Source organism: Typopeltis vanoorti, chromosome 10 (genome assembly GCF_054136105.1).
Source record: "Typopeltis vanoorti isolate ZY-2024b chromosome 10, IOZ_Tvanoo_1.0, whole genome shotgun sequence".
Classification (NCBI taxonomy): domain Eukaryota; kingdom Metazoa; phylum Arthropoda; class Arachnida; order Uropygi; family Thelyphonidae; genus Typopeltis; species Typopeltis vanoorti.
Window position 1 is genome coordinate 28,851,867 of NC_143558.1, and position 20,567 is coordinate 28,872,433.

At 34.5% G+C, this 20,567-nt stretch overlaps 2 protein-coding genes across 2 annotated transcripts in view; both read left to right on the top strand.

Moving 5' to 3' along the window:
* LOC150102277 (ionotropic receptor 40a-like) overlaps nt 1-2,634 on the top strand; it is a 96,363-nt gene extending 93,729 nt beyond the window's left edge. The window contains exon 14 of the mRNA XM_090399549.1: nt 2,511-2,634. Coding sequence (XP_090255675.1) covers nt 2,511-2,634 — 124 coding nt within the window. The remainder of the gene's footprint in view (nt 1-2,510) is intronic.
* Nucleotides 2,635-6,467: 3,833 nt separating this feature from the next.
* On the top strand, nt 6,468-20,094 carry LOC150102278 (uncharacterized). Its single transcript, XM_090399470.1, has 9 exons — nt 6,468-6,529; nt 6,728-6,829; nt 14,007-14,210; nt 14,319-14,532; nt 15,796-16,024; nt 17,178-17,301; nt 17,476-17,652; nt 19,235-19,259; nt 19,469-20,094. The coding sequence occupies exons 2-9, from the start codon at nt 6,728-6,730 to the stop codon at nt 20,017-20,019; spliced, it is 1,626 nt and encodes a 541-aa protein (XP_090255596.1). The 5' UTR covers nt 6,468-6,529; the 3' UTR covers nt 20,020-20,094.
* Nucleotides 20,095-20,567: the final 473 nt, after the last annotated feature.

The window sequence follows — 20,567 nt, forward strand, 5'->3', positions numbered from 1 at the left end:
ATGCAAGTGCGTTTTTGATCTGCTGTGAGCAAGCGCGGCACCCATTTTGCGCAAAGCTTTTTCATTTGCAATTCTGCATGCATAATATATCCTACACGTTCTTTTGAAATGCGTATAGTCTCAGAAATTTCATGCACTTTGACTCGCCGGTCATCCAATACCATATCATGCATTTTACCAATGATTTCTGGTGTTGTTACACTTTTTGGACGTCCTTCACATGGACCATCTTCAATGCTGGTATGGCCACGCGTAAAGTCGGCAACCCATTTCTTAATTGTCGAAAATGAAGGAGAAGAGTATCCATTAACTTTTATGGACTTCGAATGAATTTATTTGGGCTTTAAACCTTCTTTTACAAAGAATTGTATAGCTGCACGATACTCAATTTTATCCATTTCGAGTGATACAGACAACACGTTTGCTTCAGACAGCTGTATAAAACAAACTACTTGATAGAATGAGTTGCAATTTCATGTGGATGCTTACGACAGATGTGCCAACTTGGAAAAAAAATCTTTCCGATAATGTTGCCATCTATGGTCGAGACCGAGAACTTTTCAGACCACCCTCGTATGCCATTGAACAACTGGTTGGCAGTCAGTACCTGTTTATCATACGCGTATATAAAATGCATTGGTCAGCTAGATTGCACTGTTTTATACAGGGTGCTGTTTGTGGGATGCTGTTTTTCTTATGATATCTTTCCTGGTTTATTTATGTTTCTTCTATTAATATCTGGCATTTAACCACACAAATGTGTGGTTAAATGCCATTCGCCAATTAACTATTGGCGAATAGTTAAGTTTGGTTTAGTTAAACGTTACTTTAGCGAAGTTCATATTCATACAATTATCTGCACCTAAGCCAGCTTCAGTCCATATTAAATTGTCTTAGATGCGGCTTTGGCATATGGGCCTACAGTCATCGCCCCACTACGTGTCATGGTGGACGGACAGTTCTGTCTGATCCCTCGAAAGAAAGAGTTCGCACCCCCCCCCCCTTATCCTCAGTAATACTGAGATATCCAAACGCGATCAGATTTCTCTTTTTGGACTGACCTGCACCTCCGATCTTTTCTGGCATAACCACATTTCAACTATAGCTTCTGCAGCCGCCAAAAAACTTCGTGTACTTTTTCGCACAAGACACTACTTCATACCTCTACAGCTGATAACTCTATATACAAAGCCCAAATCTGCCCAACCATGGAATATTGCTATCATATTTGGGGTGGTGCTCCAAAATCCTCTTTAAGATTGCGAGATTTCTTCTCTCCAGAAAAGGGTAATCCGACTAACTACTGATCCCTCTCTCACAGAAACGTTCCGTTTCTGCTTTGTGCCTCTTCTACAGATACTTTCATGGCCACTTTTCTATTGAATTGGCCACTATTATTCCTCCTCTCCCCTCAAAAATCATCAAAACAAGAACCACGGCTAATCAACAGCCTTTTACCGTCCATCTTGAAACTCACCGAATCAACTTCACTGCTTCCTTTCTCATTCCATCTACTTCTGTCCTTTGGAACAGTCTTCCTGACTGTGATTTCCTCAAAGATTGCAACTCTCAGCTGTTCAAGCTGAGAACAGACCATTCTTTTTTTTTAATTCCTCTTGCCTACATACGTCATTAGTGCGCAATAGGTCATGAGACCTCACATGTGTGGCTCAGATATGAAAAATAACCAATAAAATTAAATCAATAGATGACTTCTCTATGTTTAGAACAACCAGTAGAAAACAATTTAGCATATTATTATTATTTAAGATTTGATACTTATTCTACACAAGAACGAATATTTCATATTAGTTCATAGTAATGCTCATAAAGTTCATAGGATATATTTTGGGAGTTCATGTCCCTCATCATCGGCCTTGATGGTTCTATTTGTTTTGTTCCCCTCTCACTATTTGCTGAGGGTTAGCAAGTAGTGAGAGGGGGGTACAGATCAAATTGTAGTATGATAGTAGGAGGTTATAAAAGAGGCCTCAGTCGACCAAGTTATGTAACTTGGTCGACTATATAGCCGTGAGGCTGTGGCTAAAAGTTCTTTAGACATCACTCCCATCACAGCTGTCCAAAACAAATGCTAAAAATGAAAAATAAACATAAATTATCCAAAATAAATAAACAAAAGAGACGAATTGATCACGATGACATAATGTAATAACCATTGATTAGAGAACCAAATGAACAGAACCAAAATGAGGGAAGAACCTGGCCCGAGTGATACAGCTCCCAAGCAGCTGATAAACTGCCTCGATGTGGGCCTTCGCAGCTCGGATTTAATCAAGCCAACCCCCTCCTATTTGTGAACTACAAAACCAAAGAATTATTTTATAAAAATAAACACGGTTTAATTTGTCCATGTATCGTGAAACTGTAACAGGTGGTTTGCACCATTTGTTGAAGAACCTTCCATCTCCTTCCAAAATAAACCCCACCGAGGACTCTCGCGTATATTCTGTTTTCGTCTCGTATTTAGGATTATTTTTCTCACTTTCCAGATATGGTACTCCAGCACATTTACTAGGAAAATTAAGAATTTCTGATGCGTTTTCCGAACAGGTGGCAGGAACTGTAAATACACGACCTCCGCAAAGGTCAGCTTTGGGATGCCCAGTACGTTAAGTCTTCGCCAGATCCGCTGAGCAGGGGGACAGAAGTAGAAGAAATGTCCCACCGTATCGACGTTCTGACAAACGTCACAGAACGGATCGCAATGTCCGAGTCTGTATCGCGACTTTACGCACTTCACCGGAAGATGCCCATAGGCTATTGCTGTGTCCCAATTTACGATTATTAGGTTTTCAACTATCCTTACATGTGAAACTCTACTTGTCTTTATCCAAATGTTATCTATATACGAGATATCACCCAACTACAAATATTCAAGCTTCTTCTCCCCATAGTGTCCCTAAATATTTATTTTATACTGTGCCTTTCAGGACATTTAGTTTAAGATATAAAATTCAAAAACAAGGAGCAATTAATAAAATATGTCTGAGTGTGAAACTAATATGCAGTCATGACCTTTATCTCATAACCTAACAAAATCCCCCCCCCCCCCCACGGGTGATTAGGTTCATAATCACGCGTGGTGCATTGAGTGGCAATCAAGTGGTGCATTGAGTGGCAATCTCAGACAACTGTATTTTCAAGGAACAAAAGTTTATTGAACTCTGAAGCATGATACAATTCATTCTTTATCAAATAAAATTCAGTTCAATACTAAGAATATATAATACAAATTAACACTAGCTAAACACAAGTATTAGGTTAAGATCCTATATAATAATTGTGATCATATCGCCATAACAAATTCTATACATACAAACATGCATAATTCTAGAACTAGTTGACCTCTTTTGTCTAACCTCTTACTGATCTGATCACGCTACAATTCTGTATTTTTAGGACATATATATTCAGTTACTCTAATTTTCTCACTAAGACAATATGGATTAAATTTATCCTTTCGCTGAGCTAATACGCACTTTTGACCTTCAAAACTCTCTTAAATAAAATACAATGTACATGCATAAATCTCTAGGCACATGTATACTTATTAATTAATAGTAACAAGCTTATTCTCATTCTAATCTGACATGTACTAAAGTCCTAGTATAATTCTCATTAATCCCTTCAACTGTACAGTAATTGAGAAATGATTACAGTTACATATGATTTGAATTGACACGAGTTTTTACGGTACCTTTTGACTTCGATCTTCTACACCGGTCTCTACCTTTTTCCGATTGTACCTTCCTAGGACGAACTCTTCTATAACTTATCACTCCTAAGTTCTTTTGGCACTAAAATGAGCTTTCACAATCTTTACCTTACATGCTTCAATTAAGGACATACATAGGAGCATCTATTCTATGGCTGCGAAACTCACCATGTGAGCTCTGACTTCTTTATACATTTTTCCTTCTCTCGTTGCGGGGGGGGGGGGGGGTTCCTAACCCTTTTATACGATGATCCTACTGGCACCTTCTTCAATTTCTTTTCTTCCCAACACTTACTGGAGTCGATTTCACTGAAAAATTAGAGTGGTGTTTTTCTACCAAAACATCATGCGGTCCGTGTGCACGCGACTGACACGTGACGAAGTCTCAATTCGAGGATTATGACCTTGAGCTTTGGTTTTTGTTTAAGCCAACCTCTATGTCATCTATACTAAATTAATCCCCTTTCCAAAATTTTCTAAGAATTAACTGGAATCTTTAATCTCTTATTTCAAGTGTAAAACTGGCCTCTCACATACAAAATCCTATGACTAATCTTCTTTGCTTTACTTAATCTTATTTTATCATATCACAACTGTAATAAAATTCCCTTTTTTCATTATATATATATTTATATATATATATATATATATCATGATAACTGGAATTTTCACATTCTTAAGTTATCACGGTGTAACACTATCATGTAGGCCAAGTCCTGGTGAAATGGTTGTCCCCAACTACTCTTGATATTGTTGAATAATACCTCCTTATTTGCTACCAGATGCAGAGTGTCATATCTAGAAAGCTGAAAAAATATCCCCGTATAGCTTTTGTGATTTTAATTGAAGACATCTGTCGCAAACGTTTTAATGTAATTACATAGTGGATAATACTACTTGGACACAACCTCTGCGCGAAGACCAGCATGATCCGTGGTCCTGAAGTAAGGAAGAAAATGACCCAGAAAGTATTTTATCAAAGCTCCGGATGCGTGGTTCGAACTTTAGGCCTTCCGGTATCTTAGACTGGGAAGTGAAAATCCCCCTTGGTTTAGTTTTGAATTTTAGGTATTCTTTCCTAGTTTCATGCTTCCTATTATTTCAGAAAAAATCTATTAGTGGGTTATAAAGTAGTGGTAATACAGGTATGAGGATGATTACCTGCATTATCAATTACTAAGTCAACTTCTTATATAAGGACTGGCTTAAAGGGGCGAAGCAAGAATGCTTTTCATTTTCCCCGTTATCTGTAGAGGACAGTGTACGGATAAGGTGTTATTGAGCTATTAAAGCTCTGATCATGGCAAGAGGGTAACAGCAATAGTCGAGCCTCAGTTAGAACTTCATTGGCTACAGCATTGCCATCCATTACCGTCCAAGGGTATTAATCACCGCATCTAACGGTCGATTGACCTATGCCAACATAACATATGCCAACATCACTAAGCCTACTACTGATATAACCTTAAGGTGATTTATACTCAAAAATAAAATAAAATGGTGTTTAAATATATTCGAAATAAATTTTAAGCTTTTTAAGTTATCAAATATTTTTAAACTATATTTGATATTATTATTTTATTTGATATTTTTAATATTATGTTAATAATCTCACTTCATTGTAATTTTTTCTAAATTGTACGAAACAATAATAATGTTTACGATAATTTCAATATTTCTCATCATTTGTTTAGATGACTATAGTTCAGTATACAGGGTAGTTAACACAAAGATCGGAAAATAATTAATTTTTCTCTATTCTGTTTTGAAATAATTATAGGAACACATAAAGTTTTTAGCCTAAAATATACTTATCATGTTTTAGGCTACAAGTAAATAAATGGCAAATAAAATGTATATCCAGTACATCATCGTGTATAATAATATCATCTAGAGTCGACTGTACATCTCAATACACCTTTACCTTTGGTGAACAAATATATATAGTTTTCGCAAGATATGCTGTCATAGAATATGATTATTGTCCTATCCATTTGTGACTGCTAAATGGCTACATCACTCAAAAACGTTTTAAAAATTATACGTCGAAGGACCAACGAATACTAAAAAAAATAATAAAAAATAAATAAAAAGATGGACGTTGAAGTATGGACGTTCATAACTTTAGGTTTATATGAAGCCAAGTTACTGGGCCATGATCGTCAGTGAACCTTTGACCCTAATAAGTAAGAGGTATATTAAGCCCTTTTTTTAAATGGTTTCATAATTATTTAAATTGACTATATCATATAACTCTATATAGTTGCAATGATTAGAGTCATTATAACTATTATTAGGAAGGAATAATGTATTAATTATAATATTTATTCAGCATATTCGAAGCAACCCAACGGGAAACAAGTTCCATGTTCTTATTGCTTCCATTAAATATGTTTTTCAAATAACTATAAAATTATTTTTACAATTAAAATGAAATAATATTAATAATTTGAAAACAAATGAAATAAAAAAATTAAACAAAAATAGAATAATAATTGATAAAAATTAATACACCATTTATTTTAAATAATAATAAATATACATATGATACTTACAATGATAATAAAATGGTTTTAACTTCTGTTCAATGCCTCTTAATCGTTTTAGCTAAATCTAAAGTGAAAAAAAATTCTCTTATCTGAAGTGAAAAAAAAAAAGACATAAAACAGTTGTTCGTTCCCGTTGTGATGAGATAACTGTGTATAAAAGGAAGACGAACGATAATTCTCTCTTTTGTATAATTTTTGCACTTGTTTTCATCTCTTTTGTTAGTCATCACATTTGCATATTAAGGTGAGTAAAGAATATTTTTCCTTAATGTAATTTTAGCAAGTGCTGAATGAAATCCACTATTGTTCATATTACTGCTGCATCAGAATTAACATACGTAGATAAGCAAATACACGTTCACCATTATATGCAAACAATGGAAGTATTTTCTTCATTTAGTTAGTTTGGAAGTAACATTTTCCTTTTTTCTTCTTCTTATAGATGATCGTTTGGTATTTTCTTCCGTTACTTTTGGGAAGAAGTGTCAATTACTTGAACATGACAGCAGGAATTGACGTGTTTGAAGATTTAATAGAAATACTAGTAAGTTTATTTAAAATACTGTTTTTTGAGGCAAGTTGCATCGTCTCAAGAAAAAAAAAATATATTTATGTATAATAGGATTAAAGATATAAATAATAATAATATAATACTTTTTTGTCAATGTAAGGTTTATTTTCATACAGAGTATTTACGTATATATACACGAGACGTATTTTCTGTACAGTACAAGGATTCGGTGCAAAATACAGAGTATTTAATTCTTTATAAATATAATTATAGATATTCTTAAAACTAATTAAATATTTATCCACCGTATTTACATATGGATTTACAATTACAAATAATAATTATTATTTTTACTGATCTCAAAGATATTTACATATATACAAGAATCGTCATAAGTGACATTTCAACATGTTAATTTTTATTATTAAAATTATGATTATATATTATGCATTGACAAAACACGTATTTTTTTTTTTTGTAAGAATGAAATTCGTACAAATGTTCCTTTTGAATGTCATCACGCGTCACTGAACTGGAAAGTCTGAACTAATATATGTTTCATTAAGTTTGTAAGGCGTGTAGGGAGAGTGTTTCTTGATCATAGTATGTTCTTAGCATGTTCAGGCTCAGTACAGTAACGAGGGTATGAAGCGCCTGTGGCAAATGTGTAACTTGCGCCCCCTAACCCAAAAATGACAAACTTTTTGAAAAATTTAAATGTAACAAGTTAAATTTTACTAAATGCACTATGTTAAATACTTACTATTAACCCCATCAAAAGGAGTTGCAGTGTGTTGCAGAATTTGTGTCTAAAGCGGTGTATTGCCGAAATTTAAAAATACAAATATAAAATAGCAGACTTTTATATCTATTTATTTATTTTTATTTTTTTACGTTTTGTGCCCTAAACTTAGTTGCGCTAGTGATGGGCGCCTCTTTTGCCACTCCCTCGTTACAGCACTGTTCAGGCTATTGTAGTTTATACCTGTATGCAAAAGGTAGTTTATTTAACATGTCTAGCATGGAAAAGCTACGAATGGCCTTTCCATAGTGATTATTGTATTTATATGTGGTATAATAAGTTTTCAAAGGGCTTGTTATACGGTATGTATTTCTGGTCGTCCTGTAGTTAGCATCGAAATAATGTTTTAGCAAAGTTGCATAGTGACACAAATGTTTTGCTGTCAGTATTTCGTGTTCTGACATTGCAATGTATATAAGGTCGCTATTTTCTCTTTGTTCCCAAAAGATCGGTTTTGTCATTTTGTACTGTAACGACCTTGATGATGATGATGAACGGCTTATTTTTCTACCCACTGTAGGGTGAAAGCCTCTCCCATTGCGGGAGGTTTTTGGTATACTACTCCCATGGTGACCCAGTCCATATTGGGAGAGTGTATCTATACTTGGGTGAAGGAATGTATGAAGGTGGAACGTAATTACAAACATCCATGCCTACGCGGGATTCGAACCCGCAGCCTATTGGCTGGAGAGCGGATACGCTAACCACTCGGCCAACCAGGCCGGCGTAACGACATTAATCTATTTAATTTGCAGGATGCACAGAAAGCATACGTTGTTATAGCGTATCTTAGTAAATTTGGGCATAGTGCTTTGTATATTAGTGTTTTTAGGCGTATGGGAACCATGTCTTTTAACCTGTAGAGTTTGCCAGTTATTGTTCGGAGTTTGCTGTGTAGATGGTTTATGTGGCTATTCCAATTCATATTATCTGCATCGAAGTAAATTCCAAGGTATCGTATTTTTTCAACCTGAGTGATTGTAGTGGTTTTGATGTTCTGTGTGTTTTTATGTTGGAGAGTGGATGTTGGATGGTTATATATTTGTTATCAACTGGTCGAGTCAGTGGATTTCTGAATATCATTAATTTTGTCTTTTCTGAGTTTAGGTGTATGGAGATTTTCGTGAGCCAGTCTATGATCAGATTTATGTCATGTTGCATATTTGTTTGGGCGATGCTTGCGTTATTATGGATGGATGTTATAGTTTTATCGTCTGAGTATTGGAATATCTTACCTTTGAGAAGTAGCTGATTAATATCGTGCTTATAAATGTTGAATAGAGTTGGGGAGAGTACAGCTCCCTGCCGCACTCCACAGGTTACTGGTAGCTCTCTGCTTCGGGTTGACCCGATACGTGTGATATGCTTTCTATTTTGAAGGTAGTTTATAAACCACCTGTGCAGAGGCCCATCTATTCAACATGTCTTAGCTTTTCTAATAAGGTTTGATGTGTGAGTGTGTCAAATGTGACACACTTTAGTCAAATGGATAAAGACTACACCGTGAAAATTTTGTTTTTATCTAAGGTGGTATTAATTAATTACATCCCTGAGATCTTCCAAGAGAGAGAGAGAGATGTTGTTCCCTTATTTTTCTGACAACCGTATTATGCTTTGGGGATAATATGAAAGTTATCTGTATATGTTATAATAATAATATTTTTTTAACTTTATCAATCAAACTTTATTATTATTCACACACAGTATTTACAATATATATTTACACACTAATCTCCATACAGGTGTTTATACATATTGCTAACATTGTTTTTTAAAATTTTAATTTTTTTTTTTTTTTGCACATACAAGTACATGCAGATAAGTTACATACATACATATATGTATTTTTTTGAATGTAATAAATTATTTATTTATTTTTTTTATTTCTGTTGATCTCGGTTGGGACATAATGTCTCAGCTTGCATCCTCGAAGCTTTGTAATTAGCTTATCTGAGGATGACACTGGTTAGATATATTATTTTCTTTTTTTATTGATTTGATTGCTGAGTTGGAAGTAGGCTGAGGTTTAGGTGGTCAAATGAATGATCTGAAAAGTCTGATCAAAGTGAAATTGCCGATATATTCTGGTGTTATTATTATTATTATTTTTTTTTTTGCACATACAAGTACATGCAGATAAGTTACATATATACATATGTATATATGTATATATATTTTTTTCAATGTAATAAATTATTTATTTATTTTTTATTTTTTTCTTTCTGTCTTGATGGTTCACATTCTTTTTTATTGTAGGCTTCTTTTTGAGCTAATTAGTAGACTTTTTTTTTTCACTGTGGCACCCTTTCTATGTCTTCTGCGCTTTTAATTTGTATCGGCTTTGAGGTTTGTGACTTCCTTATGGATATCATGACGTCTCTAGCCCAAATAAATTGCTAATTTGTTTCTATTTTTGCTTTTCTTGCTTGGTACAACAGATTCTGGTTGAATGCTGTTAAATATTCGGATAAGAAGATTGATGTGTCGTCTTGCAATGAGTTCAAGTCCTTGGTAACTGTTTTTTTCTGCTTGCTGGCTTTTATGAGATTGTCTCTTGTGGACTTGCTCGTAAGACGAATTATGACTGGTGCAGGTCGTGGCAAGCCTTGTTTTTTGCTCTTTCTAGGAATCTGATTTTCGGTATGAATGTCGTTAAGCTGTAGGGGGATATCAATTGCATGGCCTAATTTTAAAACTACGTCTCTGAGGTTTTCTGTAGGTGCAGTTTCAGGAAGACCGTTTATGATAAGATCTTCTTTATGCTGTTGCTGATTTAAATGCTCGTATTGTAGTTTTAGAAAATCAAGTTCTTAATTGAGTTCGGATGTATCATCAAATTGTGTTGCCTGTCAGTTAGTGCATTAATGCTGATTTTAATGCAATACTTCTAACACTGCTAAATTATTATGTTTGAACAAATCTTCATATTCGCTAGATTTTTTTTGTTATTTGTATGTTTTGTTTGTCACACAGCTCTTGCACAAGATCTACTAAGCTAGCTTTTATAGTCTCTAGACCGCTTTTTATTAGTTATAAATAGTTGAAATTACAGGACTCACCTGCATTTTTTGTCTGTTCAGTTCGTCGTCTGATTTTGCCTCTGGTATAATCGGCTGCCTTAGGTGCGTTTTTTTGTTCTTCCTGTAGAGTATGCATTTCCATTACTCGCTTGTTGCATTGGGTTGACGTTGCCAGGTTGTTTCTGAAAAAGCAGCACATTTTAAGTGTAGAATCCTACTGCATTTCGTACAGGTTATTTGATTTCCGTCTGATGATAATCCTCCAGGCATTTGATACACTTCATGACTCACCTTTCTTCTCTTGAGCAACAGTGGTGTGATTGTAAAGATGGCGATGTCCTTTGTTCTTCGTTCGTTGTTGACCACAGTCCTCTCTGTTCACTATTCACCACTTCAGAATTTGGTTTCTTCTTCTTATTCGATTTCAGTGAATTTTATATCACTGTCTTCGGCGTGACAAGTTACTTGGGAACATTTTCAAATTAAAAACAGGAGTTGGAACCACTTTAAAACTGTAAAAAACGGGAGCAGCGATAATACCGTGCCCGTTTCTATGCCTACACAGCGCCCTCTCCTTAATTACGTCCATGAGATTTTCCGAGAGTTGTTCCATTATTTTTCTGAAAACCCTATTGGCTTTGGGGATGATATGAAAGTTTATTATTAATTATTATTAATTTATGTAATTATTAACTAATTTTTTTATTGATCTCTCAAATATTTACATATATACAATTATCATCTTGAGTAACATTCAGTATATTATTTTACAACGTTCAGCACTAAGTGCTACATATAATGAAATTCCAATCATAATGATGATAACATAGTTTTTTTGCTATCTTTTAAAATAACAATCACAGTAATAAATTACAATTATATAGTTCAGAGTTACACATGTTACATTACTTATAGTTTACATGTAGTGCACTATTTTTTTTTCTTTCAAAGTTTGAGAAAGATGATTATACAACACTATTTACACATCTGCAATTAATATATTATATTTCCTTATGGATATTATTTATGGGAAAACTCCCATGTTACTAATCTTAACAAACTATTATATTTACGGCCATTTTTGCCTGCTTCTGTTTAGAAGTGCTCATGTTTAAATGTTATTGGCTTTTTACTCACGGATTCTTAGGGCATTGTAGATGTAAGTTTACCAAAAAGTATATGTAGCATAAGGAAGAGAAATTTACACATACCTTGTTCTGGGTGTTGTGGCTTTTCTTCTTTCTGCGATGTGCAAACTACTGAGGGTTAGCAGTTAGGGTGTATTGGAAGGAAGTGTGTGCGTGGGGGGGGGCGGTAGGCAATATGGGAGAATTATAATAGAAAATGGAAAAATCCCAGTTTTTTTTTGTATAATATATATATATACAGGGTGTTCGGGATAAATTTGACAGTTTCGTAAGGAAAAAGAAAATCTTCTTTGTATCTATTAAATTTAATTAATTGACAAAAAACATTACAGGCAGAGTTAATTACAATACTATCAACAAGATTTACTCAAAATAACCACAATTAGCATCGATCACAGCTTCAATTCTGCTTCGGAACCTCGAACAAGCTGATGCTACAGTCTCCCTGGGAAGGGCCGCAAAAACTGTTTTAATTTTATCCATTAACTGGGCTTTTGTATTACTGGAAGTGCGATTGGTGTCTTTTTCAACTGCGCCCCATACAAAATAATCCATGGGGTTAAGGTCTGGGGAGTTTGGAGGCCAAACATTTGGACTGGTGAAGTCGTAGAAATTTTCAGACAACCATTTTTGACTTTTCCCAGAGGTGTGGCAAGGGGTCGAATCCTGCTGCCATACATACGGCCTACCATTGGCTACCCTTGTTATCCAGGGCTTGACTACAGTTAGCAACTCCACGAACAAAGCCCGAATTCCAATGCCAGGGTTCTTCAACACCTGTTCCTGCAGATTTGCGAGGAATTCTGCTGTACGAACGCAATCAGATCGTCTGCTAGGGATCTTTCTTCTTGCTACATCCTCGTAGTCACCATTGCAAGTCTCTAGTTCATTCCTGATTGTTTTTACTGTATTCAGGGAGCATTGGGCAGCAGTCGTAATATCCTTATTTTGATGGCGGGCACGAATCATCATGATACAAGTTATTCTCTTCCATGATTCAGGTGGGTTCCAGCTATCCATCCTTTCTGACATCTTGTATATGAATGAAGAAGGGTCCAAACTTTTAAATGAAGAGAAGTGTGTGTTAATACATGTAACTTACGGAAAAATATAATTAATTATAAATATGTCAAATTTATCCCGAACACCCTGTATATATTATATTATTAGCGATGGGCGGAGTGCTTTTTTATATAGGATGGGAAAGGGTGAAAGGGGTTGAAAACAGCAACTGATTTTTTTTGAGGGGGGTGGTTGTGGGAAAAGGGGGGTTGACGGGGTGCGGTCCGTTTCGACTATGCTTGGTTGTCGTCTGAACACATGGAGGAAATGAATGCGATAGCATCCACATATTTACTACATCCACATATTATATTTCCTATTTCTCACAAACATACAATGTAAACTCATTATTTAAATATTTTTTAATAATAAGAATAACTTATTATAATTTTTTCATGTTATATAGTAATATTATATTAATGATATTATCACATAATAATCAGTATCTTCTTTATTCTTATGTAATTTACTAACTGTTTTGTTACATTTGTGCATTTCATTATAAGGATTACGTGTAGATCGGTTGAGGCAAGATAATCCCACCAACTTCGACGTTGGGTTAGCTTTTATGAAGAGAGGGGGATTTGGCCTTCACTATTTATGTTGTTGTTACGGTTTATGCATGAGCTGTAGGCATTGGATGCTGGTGATTTGTGATGTGTATATTAGTGTTAATGGTGTATTAACTTTGTCTGTATATTTTCCAGAGTTATTTGGTTAAATGTTCTGTAGTTATTTATGTGTTTTAAATTTCTTGGTAGGTTGTTGAGTTGCGTAGGTATCTGATGTGATCTCACAAAAGAACCGTATGAGTTGTTGATAGGTGTGGGGATGTAGAGAGTTGTTGTAGGTCGTGTTATACGATATGTGTCTCTGTTGTTTCGATAGGTGATGTTGAAGTAATTCCTTGTTAATGTCATGTAGTGTTTCAGGTTTTTAACGCACAGGATTCTACGTGTCGTCATGTGCTGGTCAGATGTTGGTTGTTGCGTGTAATGTTGCTAATTTTGTCAGGTGGCTGTTTGATGTGCTTGCATAGACTGTTATACCGTATCTGAGTAGGGATTCGTAGGTGCCGTGAAATTTAATATGATTAAATTTTAAGTCACTTTTAGATAAGAGATGTTGTGATTATAACTTTTATTTTGTTCATTTTTTTATCTCTACCACATTTTTAGGAAATACCTAACATTCATACAGATACTATTCATACAAAGATTCACAGCATTTCTGACATGGATGAGTTGATGAAACTCGACAGTTACCAAAAGATGAGAATATTAGGTGGTTTGTTGTCTGTGTCTGGATACGGACCTGTCCTTAAGGATTATTCAAATATTTGGAATGCTGCACACATAATTAGCATGGCTACTACCACAACGGTTAGTATTTTATTATTCTTATTATTTTAGGCAAAAGTCTGTCCATAAATATTTGCAATTCACAACGCTTTAGAGAATTCATTTTCTATAATTTTCATTTGATTTCAGTGTTGGAAAACAATAAGGCCGTCAGCAAATAAACCAGTAGATGGTTGGCTTTCTCAAACTGAAGATATTCTAGGCACTCATTATGTAGCAGACTTATCATATGGCTTTACAAATGCGTATTCCTTAAAGTTTATCGTATTTCCTGGAGAGAATGTAACTGCTATCCAACAAAGAGTAGACAATGCAGACATGTATGAAATGTATTTTATACCAGGTGAATATATTTTAGTTCATCGTAGTTTAAATATGTATGCGATAATACCCGCATTACAATACGGTGTATTGTCGTATCGAAAGAGATGTTAGGTTCAGTAATGACTGTTGACCTCTCGTAACTATGCGTTCCATTTTTATATATCTCCAGATGTTACTGAGACAGAATGTTCACGTGTCTGTTTCTGCTAAGATCTCATTAACTGGTTTTAAATCTTAAGTTATTTATAACTTTATTTTATCTGTCTTAGCCCAGAATGTGCTCTGTATGTCCTGTAATAAAAAGACTGAGCTGGAAATATAGACATCGAACTGAAAACACTTCGACTAGTATTACTGCACACACACACATATGTAGGATGTGTTTACCGTACCTTATTTCCCAACATACGTTATAGTTTTAATTCTTTTTAAAGTAATAGGTGTTTTAGAATTTTTCAATACAATTAGAAAATGTTTGAAATTGACCTTTTGTATTTTTTTTTTAATAAATATAATTTGCCATTTTGTTATATGTGTTTTTTTTCTGTTTTCTACTATACTAACCTAACTTACTTGCAGGTAAGTTAGAATGGATTCTGTTCATTTCGTATTTTCCTATACTGCTTCATCTCCTTCTAGTATCCATCATAGAAGTTTATCTATTTCAAGGACAACTCCACCAGCGATTTCTCTAGATGATCGTATCAATTATTTCTTCTACTTTTGTCATATAGTCTTTAAAGTTTAGTTTTCTCTTCAGATGTATAATTCACTCTAATACTGACGTCATATATATGGATTATCACTGATATACTAACATTAAGATTCTAAGTATTCAGACATGTCTTGTTTTAGATTGAAACAAACTGGTACGTACATCCCTCCCACCCAACGACGTGGCCTAACCTGCTGTATCGTGCGCGCGTGTGTGTGCGTGGCTCTTTTAATTTGGGAACGTTAAAATAATGTCTGTAAAAGACATAGAATACTTGATAACTAGAATATCTGATTCCAGTTGTTTGGAAACCAAGTAGATTGAGATCCCTGTTCTGACACAGTTTGACAAATACAGTCACGGAAATGTAAAATATTTCAATGGATTGCACTTATTTCTCTTGGTATAAACTCTCTTATTAGTTTCTGAAAGAGGAACACCAACGAATACTCTAAAATATGCAAATCATTAATTAATTTTATTCCTTTAATTAAACAATTAAATACGAATTTTGTACTTATTGTGTTTACAATGCTGACTGCATCGTTTTAATCATTCGAATTTTAGATATTTTTAAGAAGCTGCAAGAAGAGTTTACAGGGAAAGTTAGGACCGAAATATGGGCACATTCATCCCCTCCTGCAGAGGAAATTCCTGATTCAGTCCAGGGATTTCAGCAGTTATCAAAGAGAATTCCCGACAGAGTGAAAAAATTCAACCCGAAAGGCTTTCCTTTGTTGGCTCAAATCAATGAATTAGCTTTATTCAATAACACCTTACCAGAAATGGGGAATCGGTAAGTACAGAAGGTTTTATTCTACGCACTAAGTATTCATATTGCAATAAATAACTATGTAAATACTTTTGCACCGAGATATTTTAATCATTCAAGTAAATATTTCAATGTAGTAAGCCTACATCCTGAGAATGCTAACGATACATTCATGATTAATTCCTTGTTGATAGATGAGAATACAATATAAAATTATTATTGTATAATAATAATAATATAATAATATGACTTTGTAATAAGTTATATAACAAAGTCATATATAATGGATACTAAAATATAATATAATAATGAATTTTTATTAAATACTGAGAATAATAAAGTATAAATGCAATAAAAATAAAATTATATTTGTACAGTAAGAACAATATAATATAAATATAATATAATAGAATAAAACGGATGACTGGAAGGTAATGCTATATATATATATAACCAATGAAGTTCTGAGGCTCGGCTATTGCTGTTACCCTCCTGTCATGATCAGAGCTTTAATAGCTCAATAACACCTTATCCCTACACTGTCCTCTACAGATAACGGGGAAGATGGAAAGCATTCTTGCTTCGCCCCTTTAAGCCAGTCCTTATAAGGACTATAACTAAAACACAAGAGTTATTTGCATTGAACAAAGTAATTTTTGGTAATGGATATCATTGCTGTTTGTAGCCAACAAAGTTTTAACTGAAGCTCGGCTAATATCGTTACTCAGCCATGACTAGAGCTTTTAGCTCAGTAACATCCCATCCACACAGATTTCTTCATTCAGATGAAGGGATAAAGAGTCAAGAATTCACTCCTCTCCCAGTCCTTTTTAGGATGCAGTTAACCTCGCTACCGACCAAGACGTCAAGGTTATCAATGGATGCGAAGTGCATATTCAAATTGTAATACCACTGATATTACATTGAAACTAACGCTTCTGTAATTAGGAAGTCAGTGATAGTGCAATTTGAAACGTATTATAAGTCAACAATGAGTCACATTCTTCTCGTATTTTTCTGAATTTATCAGGACGGGTAGATATACGCATCTTAAAAGAAGTATGCTGGAAACCTTTATCAGTTTGCCCATTATAAATTACTTTGCTTACTTAAGAACAAATTTTCTTATTGCTGATTTTTCTTGTCGTTTTTGATGTTGCTTTTTATTATATTTCAGAAAATTGAACGATGTTTCAAACTCTCTTCAGTATATATTCGATGACATCCGTATTGCCAAATCTCAGTTACTTTCATGGATCGATGGGTTGGAAACCTCTCTAACCTCTGATGAAGAGAAAGAAGTACGTCGATGCCTCATTAAAAAGCTCCAGGCTAATAAAGGCTAAGCAATGAATTCATTTTGGTTCTATCATTCTGTTATTTCAGAAATCAACATCCATTATCAACTTCAAAAATAAAAACTAAACTTTTTGTGTATTTTATATGAACATTAATTTTCCATGCTATCGTTATAGATAGAACAAGTTCAGAAGACACTGGATGACAACTTGAATCTAATCTATTCCACCTTTGCTGAACTGGATCCCATAAATGCTGAATCTCAGTTACAAAATGTCATCGATACGATTGAAAAGAACAACACGATGTTTTTTTCCTTCAAAAAAATGGTTGGAAAACTTATAGCAGATACGGTAATTATAACTTATGATTTTTGGGATAGTTTTATTAAAATAATATTTAAATGTTTAAGCAATATTAAGTTTTAAATAGTAAAGCTTTAATAGTTCTTTCTTGATAAACAGAAATTAAAAACAGACAAATTTGTATATAAAATCCACCTCTAAACACATGCTGTACATTAGTACCCTGGGAGGTTAAATTTAATGCACGTATAAAGGTTGACAAAAAAAATCAACATTTCCTTTTATAATTAATAAAAGATTTCTTTCTTAATGGTACCAATGTTAATCGTATTATGATTGATTTCATTGGTTGAACGAATTTTGTCTTGGTTTATGTTTAGCATTTTGTAAAATATATATGCACTCATGAGCCAAAATATTATGATCACCTAACGGTTAGTATTTTGGTTCAGCTTGCACCCGTCTTGGCATCGATTCCACTAGACTAGATCACGGAAGATGTCCTGAGATCAGCAACAGAGCAGGCAGTGGCGTTGACCGTCAGATGCTACGTTCTATATAATCCTATAAATGATTAATGTGATTAAATTCAGCAGAAGAAGAAGGCAGACATAGGAATACACGAATTGATTGAATATGGTCTTCGAACCGTGCTTGTACAATACGAGCCTTGCGACACGGGCGTGTTGTCATACTGGAACAGGCAGATTGTCACCGTGTGAAACAATACTTCTCTGAAATAACCTTTAGGTAAGAGTTGGTATTGAGGGTATGTTATGTGGGGATGAGAAGACTCAGTGATGTCCATGAGAACAATCTCCATACCAAGATACTGCCACTACCGACCTGTTTACAGCCAACCGCCGATCACTGTTGGCCGAAAACGGACTGGATGATCATAATGTTTTGGCTCACGAGTGTAAAATAAATGGAAAGAGATTATTATTTTTCTTATATCGTAAATAAAAACAAATCAACAGAATTTTATTTTTAACCATAAATAAAATAATCATTTGTTGCCAGCTCTATTTTGTTGCCGAGCGGATTTATCTGCTCTAAAACAATCAAGCTGCTGGTTCGAATCTCGGCGTGGGCTTAGAGGTGTGCGATTTCCTTTAGATTGTACATGACTTTCGTTTTCAGGTGTGACACCACAGCCCTGCTTATTGGCCGCTTGAAAAGTTCCATGTTTGGTCTCTAGTGAACGGTTTCTGGACCAGGTTAAAATAAATAAAAATTATAAGATTAATAAAATAAGAAAAAATTCATTGCCATTTACGGTCCATTACTATGTTTACAACTTTACATGGATGGGAGTTCACATAAATTATACGTACGTTTGATTCATATGCTGAACTTCAAGTAAAGATCTGTGCACATTTAAACGAACTATGTCTAAAACCTAGCAAGGTAATTCAGTTTTAGTCAAGTTCAAGTAAAATCAAGTTCGTTTTTAAAATTAACTTTTAATTTTAAAGTGATATGCTCTTTGGATATGCAATATTATGAACACTGCCTACCATATACTTATACATGTAATAATACCTTTACGGTGATTAATGTTTATGGCACGAACATTCTTTCATAATTGTTCATGTTATTATATTATTTTGTTTTCTTCAATTTGCAGGTGCTGCCACCAGTTGATTCCAAATGTGAGTATACAGATTTAACAAATGTTTCTGTGTGTGTGTGTGTGTGTGTGTGTGTGTGTGTGTGTGTGTGTGTGTGTGTGTGTGTGTGTGTGTGTGTGTGTGTGTGTGTGTGTGTGTGGTATCAAATGCAAATAATTAGCTATTACAAATCATATTTTTAATTAGCATTAATATTATGAAATCATATTCATGTGTCATACTTCTTGCAGACATAATCTCCAGAAATACAGAAGGATACACCCGATGGGGTAAAAATCAATGTGACGGACCAAGAGTAACAACTTTGTACTCTGGACTCGCCAGTTCCTCCCTAAATCTTGTGTATGGAGGTGGTGAAAATGTCTTATGTCTACCTTCTTCGTCAACGAATGATAACATCATTTACGCTCCCCATGGAGCTGGAAGTTTTATCGGGGGGCTGACGTTTACGCGTTCTGAAAACGATTCATTTGTATCCCAGGAGATGGACGGAAAGGCAGTTCCCTGTGCTGCCTGTAGCATCCATGAGCATGCAGTCATCGTCACTCTTGGCAATACCACCTCTTGTGATAAAGATTGGGAGGAGGAATATTCCGGTTACCTGATGAAGAAATCCATACGACAATCACGTGACGCTCGTGTATGTGTTGACAATAATCCTGACACCTTGGAACATGGAGGAAGTGCAAGACAAGAAGTGACTTTGGTTGTAGAGAAATTTGACGAACAGCTAGTCCCATGTGTTGTGTGTTCTAGATCATACAAAAGATTTCTATATTAATGAATTTGAAACATCCGAAATAATTCCTGTATGTGAATTGTGTAGTAATTAATAAATCCTTAAAATGCTATAATGCGATTTGGATTTCTCTTTTATAAACAGATGAAAACAAATCATTTAGCTGTAGTATACATGTTTCGTCGTCTATACTTATTTGTTCCAAATACTCAATCAAAAACAAAATTTAATAGTTTTTTTATATCCCTAAAATTGACTTAATATTAGCTGTTTGAGAAGATAACACAGAAGTTTTGTATATGAAGTACTCTGTGTAGTCAAATGACCACCATTCTAATAGTGAAGATCCTACTTCCTACTAGAACTGAATTTATGTGCTCAGAATGGATTTATAAGACCATTGAACGTTGCAGAAGTTCCATAATTGGAACACATCATAACAACAGCACTATTCGAACAGCCTACACTAATTGGAAATACCTGATTACTGCCACTTGCCAACAGGTACCCTACAATACTGTCCTTTCTGAAGTCCCTCAGATTGCATTCTTCCCATGTTGAATAGCAGTGGAAATGACCAGTACGACTTT

What these genes read in the sequence shown, in the direction of transcription:
- LOC150102278 (XM_090399470.1), top strand. Translation starts at nt 6,728, where the DNA reads ATGATCGTTTGGTATTTTCTTCCGTTACTTTTGGGAAGAAGTGTCAAT. An exon ending in GCATGGCTACTACCACAACG is followed by an intron (nt 14,211 to 14,318) that starts GTTAGTATTTTA and finishes ATTTGATTTCAG; the next exon opens with TGTTGGAAAACAATAAGGCC. An exon ending in CCTCTGATGAAGAGAAAGAA is followed by an intron (nt 17,302 to 17,475) that starts GTACGTCGATGC and finishes CTATCGTTATAG; the next exon opens with ATAGAACAAGTTCAGAAGAC.